The 7,559-nt window shown below is 44.5% G+C and overlaps 1 protein-coding gene across 1 annotated transcript in view; it reads right to left on the reverse strand.

The window, feature by feature from the left end:
- Window positions 1-632: 632 nt before the first annotated feature.
- Window positions 633-7,559, reverse strand: part of bach2b (BTB and CNC homology 1, basic leucine zipper transcription factor 2b) — a 160,556-nt gene continuing 153,629 nt past the window's right edge. Inside the window, 4 exon segments of the mRNA XM_080452551.1 lie at window positions 633-3,373; window positions 5,122-5,199; window positions 5,201-5,232; window positions 5,235-5,328. Of these exon segments, the coding sequence (XP_080308677.1) occupies window positions 2,825-3,373; window positions 5,122-5,199; window positions 5,201-5,232; window positions 5,235-5,328 (753 nt within the window). The 3' untranslated portion in view covers window positions 633-2,824.

The raw sequence follows: 7,559 nt of genomic DNA on the forward strand, positions 1-7,559 counted from the left end.
TTTTTAAGGGATCTGAAACGTCAAATGACCCTCTATGAAGTGCTATCTGGTTCTGGGTGCCTGGGGCAAGGAGACAAAAGTGCCTGAACTGGGGCTCAAATCGTATTCTGGGCTCGATGATATATATCATATATATATATTTTCTTCCCTCAGTCTTTCCTGATGAAACATCTAAAGACATTGAACAGTAACACTGGAGAAATTTCCATGAGAGTGTACACATAATAATAGCATCTTTTAAAATACTGATAAGAAATAAGATTTTCTTCTAACAAAACACAAGGCGGAACTCTTTTTCACATTTAAAGAGGAGTCGGGGAGGATTTCAAAGGACGTGGCCCATGCCACATTTTGAAACACCCCCACGTCCCTCGCTATGAACTTTCTTTTTCTTTCTTTTTATACATGCATGGGGCTCCGAAATCATTATATCTTTACGTTGAAGTAGGCTATGTGTTATATGTATGTATGTGTGCATGCGTGTGTGTGTGTGTGTGTGTGTGTGTGAGAGTGTGTGTGCGCATGTATGTGTGAGCTGATTTCCTGAGTAGAAGAACACCCACCATTATGGCAAATATTCCGTATAGGCAGGACAGGAAACAGCAAAGTAAATAATGTTTTTTTTCCGTTTCTTTTCTTTTTCTTCTTTCCCTTAGCAAAAAGGTGCTTTTGATAGAACCCCGGGTGAAAAAAGAAAAATACGTCTAAAAGCCTCTACCTGTACAACATTACTTTTACAGTCATCATGCTCCATACTATATATACATTACACGTTCTGCCATGTAAGCACTTCAAAGTCACCTTCACAACATCCAAAATACAACGGTATTGCTGATGATGCGTGGGAACGTTCAAACTGACATTTTAACCACTTGAACCCTACCTAGCGCCCTATAGTCTGGGGGTGAAATAGACCAGTGGTTCTCAACCTGTGGATCGGGACCCCCCAGGGGTATTTTAGGGGGTCACGGCCTGAAAAGGTTGAGAACCACAGAAATAGACGATCTACAATTGAGCTTGTAGATCGGCTATTTCCGGCAAAGAGATTTGGTCTAGATGAGGGGGAAAAAAGGAGCAAGACCTGCCAAAGAGCCCTGGGGGACCCCGGTTCAACTTAGTTGACATAGGGTTTAAGTGGTTAAAAAGAAGGAGGGGGGAAAAAAATAGAAAGCATTCTTCTTTCTTTCCCCTTTTCGATTCAGTGCTGAGAGCAAGGCCAAGAGGAGGAATGTTTCGGGAAACCGCCCTGTACAAAACGTCTGCTGTACACAAATACAAATGTGAGACGCTGAAAGAAAGACATTTTTCTTCTCTTATTTTTTTTGTTTTTTTTTTGCATATGAACATTTTACAGTCTGACTGCATCGTAAAAAATTCTCATGTACAGAAGAAGCTGTGTTCTCACGGTTCTTCCATGAATTGAACATTCAGAAGATTTTTTTTTGTTTGTTTGTTTGTGTGTTTTTCTTTTCCTGAGTTTGAATTGCGGTGACGAGTGGCCACTGAGAGATAATAAGATAACCAGAGAGAGAGGAAAGAGTTGAGAGGACTGGCTGTGTTCAGAATGGCAGCCCAAATCCCAATTTTGTGCCTATCCAGATTGGAATCAATTTGGTTATTATCAAGTCTTAACAGCCAATTTTTTTTTAATTCCTCTGTGAAGAGGGATTCGAATCTGATTTCTAAGATGCGTCTGGACGCTGAAGCCTGATTTATACTTTGTCGTCTGACTGGTGTAGAACACAGTATAAGTTAAGCATTACTCATGCCTATGTTGGTACGTCCTTACCACAGTTCAGAAGATCAATGATGTCTGAATACACTAATCCGATCAGATCACTTGCAAAGTGTGGATGGTCAGTCCTAAAGAACATATTTGATAAAGAAATCGGATTTGCCTGCAGTCTGAACAAAGCCAGAGAGAGAGAGAGAGAGAGAGAGAGAGAGAGAGAGAGAGAGAGAGAGAGAGAGAGAGAGAGAGAGAGAGAGAGAGAGAGAGAGAGAGTGATAGAGGTAGAAATAAGATTGAGACAGAGTGGGAGAGAGAGAAAACAAGAGGCGGTAAAAGAGAAAGAATTTTACACCACAGGTAGACGGAGAGAGAGAGAGACAGAGAGAGAGAGAGAGAGAGAGTAGACAAAGTGAGCTGCTGTCTGTTAGGTCCGTTGAGGTACGACTTGGAGATGCAAGCCGTGTTCCATCCCTGTGTCACAGAGACGACTGTTTAAGTCCAATTCGTACTCCGCGGCACGGCGGCCTCGCACGACGGGAAATATTTCCCGGAGGTGCGCGATGCCGCCGTGCTGCGGAGCATAAATCAGGCTTTTTATACACATTGAGGAGCGGTGAGACCACCGCGGAGGTTTTGCTGCCGAGGGCGAGGAGAAGAATACATAGCACCATTGTAAGGGTTTGGTGAGGAGAAGATCCCACTCTGTCGATGAAGACGAGGAGAATATACCCGGAGAGAACAGTATTGCTGCTGTTAAGACAACTTTAGTGTCGACCTTTTAAAAAAAAATGTTTTAAAAAAATAATAAAAACAGCACAAAAAGACATAAATACAAAACAAAGCTTTTTTTTCTGTTTTCTTTTTTAGTTTTCTCAATGAACACTGGCGGAGGATGACCGTGTCGACAACGACCCCCCCCCGCCGCCGAGACACGGGGGGTTTTGTCAGAAGAGTAAAAACACAAATTAAATAATAATTAAAAAAATGACATAGAAAAACAAAACAAAAAAAATGTCAACAACAACAACAACGACAACCAACAACAACAACAACACCAACAACAACACCACCAACACAGAGAAAAAACACCATTTACTTCACGCAGTCCTTCCTCGGCTGCTCGTCGGTCGTGCACTTGTCAGTCATTTCCTGGCAAAAATCGACCGTCACCGTCGGTGACAGGCCGGCCGACGACTCTCGCCCGTCCGTCATTTCCTGGCCCCCGCCCCCTCCGCCGGCACCGTCCGCCGCCCCGTTCCTTACCCCCGCAGCCGGCGCGGCCGAGTCGAGCTCGCCTTCTTCCGAGGGGCCGGGCGACCTGAGGAATCCGGGCTCCGGCGTGGCGGAGCCCGAGCGCTCGGCGGCGGTGAGGTCGATGCTGGTGGCTAGGGTCGTCGGGTCGTCGAGGTCGCCGGCGGCGCCGGCGGGGTTGAGGACGTTGTTGTTGCTGCTGGCGGTGGAGGAGTTGTTGGCGGAGGGCCGCAGAACGGGGCAGTAGTGGTGCAGGGACTGGACCTGCTCGGGGCTGAGCTGCACGTCGCGGCACACCTCCTGGGACAGGCAGGAGAAGTTCTCCCACAGCTCGCCCATGCACGCCTTCAGCTGGTTCCTCTCCGTCAGCAGCTTCTCCTTCTCGTTGACCTGTGTGTGTGGAGCGGAGCACACGGAGGCGGTGGGGTAAAGTGACTAAGTACATTTACTCAGTTACTACAGTACTACAGTTACAAAAAGTACACTTTTGAGGATTATTTTTTGTATTTCTCGTTTTCAATACTTTTACTTCTACGCCACTACATCTCAGAGGCAAATATTATACTTTTACTCCACTACAATTATTTGAAAACTTTATTTACTAGTTACTTTGCAGATAGACGTTATTATATTATAAAACACACATTAACCACTTTAGCCCTATTTTATACATAGGTTATTTGAAAATAGCAGATCTACAAGCTCACAACGCGTCGCATTGTGAGCTTGTAGATCAGCTATTTTCAAACATTTTAGTACTTTTACTTTTGTTACTTTAAGCCTATTTTGATGCCAATACTTTTGTACTTTTACTCAAGTAACATTTTGAACACAGGCCTTGTACTTGTAAAAGAGTACTTCTACATTGTGGTATTGATACTTTTACTTGCGTAAAAAAATGCAGTACTTTTTCCACCACTGCCGGTCACACAGATGGAAGTCAGCAACTATCGACTCTTTTCTTATTATTACAATTATTCTTCTAGAGATTATTCTTTCGATGAATCAAATAATGTAAAGTGTGTTTTAATTTTTTCCCCTATTTTGTATATCAATGAATCGATGGAAAGATCAGTTAGTCTGAAGAACCAAGCCCTATTTAAGCCCTATATTTTATTCTTCGTCATACAATGGTGTGAGGCAAAAATACTGAAAATAGCAGATCTACAACCTACAACACGTCGCGATGTCACGCGTTGTGAGCTTGTAGATCTGATGTTTTTAGTTAAAAATAAATAAAGATTCCCCCAAAATGATTATTTTACTGAAATAGATTTTTTTGGTAATCATCTATTCAAACTATTTAGTTGGAGTAACCGCTGCACCCATAAGACAGATGCTAGTAGTCAGTCATTTCTACAGGATGTTATGACCTAATGTTGGCTATACTAGACAGTCTATGGAGACAGATGTGTTGGCTGGCTCCCAGCCTCCCACCAGTTTCAAATGACAGGTCGTACATCGCAAAGGTCCAAAAAGGAATATAAATCCACTGGAAACACACTTCTTTTTTCCATTTCCTGAAAAGTAACGGTTTTGAACATATGGTTTCCACGTGACAGACGATATAAAATGTATAGTATTAGTAAACATCTCGCAGCTCATCTTGCAGCTTTTACACAGAACCAGGAGATAACAAGATCCAAAGATTTACTGCAACATTCACTTTCGGGTTAAAGTATTTGGGAAATATTCTGTACCTCGGCTCCTGTGTTTTACTATGTATTTTTGGCAAAACATGCTATTTTTAACAGCGTATAACAAGCGAATGGGAGGTCACGATTACTTTTTCTTTTTTTCGCGGAAGCACAGTGAAACCCTCCGTGATTAGCAACCATCATGGGAGCTGTGGGAGATAAATATTCTGTGACTACTTAAAAAGGTTAGACAAATTGAAAAAACCCTGGCAGAAGCAAAAAAAAAATTGGCATAGTACCTGGCAGTGAATGTGTTAAAATTCTAAGATTTTGAATATTTTTTAAAACATTCTAACAACACAAATATTTTATGCGGGTCCCCTGGCACAACATATTTTCAGATGGGGGTCTGTGGCCGAATCCATCAATTTGGGGGTCCTTGACATGAAACGATTTGACAACCACTGGCTAATGTTAAATGTTGGGTTAGGTGGTTCTCACCAGTTTCCGTATCTCAACCTCCAGGTTCATGATGCAGTCGAGCTTCCTCTTGCGGCAGCGCTGGGCTGCGATGCGGTTTCTTACTCCGCCGCCTCACGTCATGGATGAACTCAGCTGCTCTGAGGTCAGTTTGTGCATTTTTACCATCATTTGGAAGTCGTTCCGTGGAAGATTCGTGATTTGATCTACGGGGAAAGGGAGCTTCACCTAAAGAAAGGGAGAAAGAGAAAAAGATTGCGGGGTCAATGGCAGGTGCAAGGCAGCTGACAGGAGACGATCTTTTTTCATTTCATTTCATTGAGGGTCGTTGGTCAACAACACAACTTTATATATTACTAGGGCTGGATGATATGGACAAAATGTAACATCACAACCTTTTTGACTAAATACTTAATTATCAATATTGTGATGACAATATTGATTATCGATATATATTGCCCAGCCCTATTTACTACCATATAACATTGTCTGTTGACACAATAGTATTGACTTAGATTTGTAAGACACTTCCTACATTTCACCACAAGATGGCGGAACAACACCACCAGAAGAGAAAGAGGGGCACTTGTCTTCTACAATTCATGTGAGTCACACACACGCAGCAGAACTGGTGAGCTGTCAGCTTTCCTCTCAACCTCATATTTAACATTTGGCCCCGTTCTCAAGCAAGGAGGGGGTGAGGGGGGGGTGGGGTAGAAAAAGGTGATCGGATAAAAGAGACCTCCTCCCTCTCCATCTGTCCCCTCCATCTGGCGAGGTGCCAATATGACAGATTTCTTTTGAAGGGGGGGTGGGTGTGGGTGACTTCTCCGCCTCATCCAAAACCCATGATGTCAGGTGATCTCTAAATGCATGACTATCTCCAATGGCAACTACAGTACCAGCAGTGTTGCTTTGGGGAGGGCTGCAGAACAAAAGACTTGTGGCTGGAAAAAAATGCAATGCAACAATGACTTTGGCTCTGGGAATACCGGCAATACCAAAAAAAGGGTGAGAAAAAAAGGAAGACAAAAAGATGTGAAGAAACAAAAAAAAGAGAGATGTGATTTCCCCTAGATATAAAAACATCTATTCTAGAGTGTTTGTTTATTCTGCAGGTTTCTTTTTTTCTTTCTTTCTCCAGCCCATTTCAGAGAGCAACAACAATAGCATGGTCTCTTTTCTTTTCTGCGCCTCAGGTGATGGCAACCCTCCTCATAAGCACATCACAGGCAGATCCACCCATAGCGGTATATCTGTGTGCACCAGGGAGCTGTCGACTGGCTTTAGGCGGGCTAGTAGAGACAGAGAAACAGGATAGTAGCAAGAAGCGCAGGCTTTAACAAAGAGTCAGAGGAGAGAGAGAGAGAGAGAGAGAGAGAGAGAGAGAGAGAGAGAGAGAGAAAGAGAGAGAGAGAGAGAGAGAGAGAGAGAGAGACAGACATACCAACTATATATTTCAACTAACAATTTGGGCAATAATTAGCAGATGCTCTTCATCGAACATGTCTCCCAAGGGTTTCTGCACTTAGCCCGGACGAATGTCCGCCTTCTAAGACGTGGCTGAAATTGGGATGCTATAATGTTTAAGGGGTTAAAGGTGGCTCAATGAACCATCAAAAAAAAAAGATTTCTCTATAACCATATAAGGAACCAAAGGTGATGGTTCTTCGTGGAACCATATAGCCTCTTATTAAGCATTTAAGAACCATTATTCTCTCTCTCTCTCTCTCTCTCTCTCTCTCTCTCTCTCTCTCTCTCTCTCTCTCTCTCTCTCTCTCTCTCTCTCTCAGTCATTGCTGTTCCCTTCCCCTTGGCTGCTGCTGCCTCTGTCTCTCTGGAGCTCGGGGAAGAACAAAGTCAAACGAAGGAGGAAGAGGGGGGTGGGAGGGGTGCGGGGGTGTGGGAGGGGGACCCGTGTACCTGGCTGCTAAAGCAGGGCCAGGTGGTCCCCGGGGAGAGTTCCCAGCATCCTCTGCTGAATGCCTGTAGGGCTGATGAGGCCCCCGTTAAAAAAAAGAAAGAAACACCTGCAGTAGAGGACAATCGTGCACCGGAGCCGCCGTCCTCTCCCTCTCCCCCCCTCCCCCTCTCTCCCTCCCTCCCTCTCTCTCTCTCGCTCTCCCTCTCTCCCTCTCTCTCTCCCTCCCTCTGGAAAGCCAGACGGCGCGCACACACACACACACACACACACACACACACACACACACACACACACACACACACAGTGGCGGCGGTGACTGGAGGCGTCACCCCCGGTGCAAGCGCCGCACTCCAGGGAGATAAACCGAGGTGTGCCTACTCATGACAGGATCGAAATGACTCCCGCTGCGCCGAAAGAGAGAGAGAAAGCAAATCTAGATGTCAATCTATCCCAGGGAGAGAGAGAGAGAGAGAGAGAGAGAGAGAGAGAGAGACAACAGCTTGGGTTACCTCATTAGAAGCTCTGGGCCTCTCTC

This window comes from Gymnoscopelus braueri, assembly GCF_963280865.1.
Source record: "Gymnoscopelus braueri genome assembly, chromosome: 16".
Classification (NCBI taxonomy): domain Eukaryota; kingdom Metazoa; phylum Chordata; class Actinopteri; order Myctophiformes; family Myctophidae; genus Gymnoscopelus; species Gymnoscopelus braueri.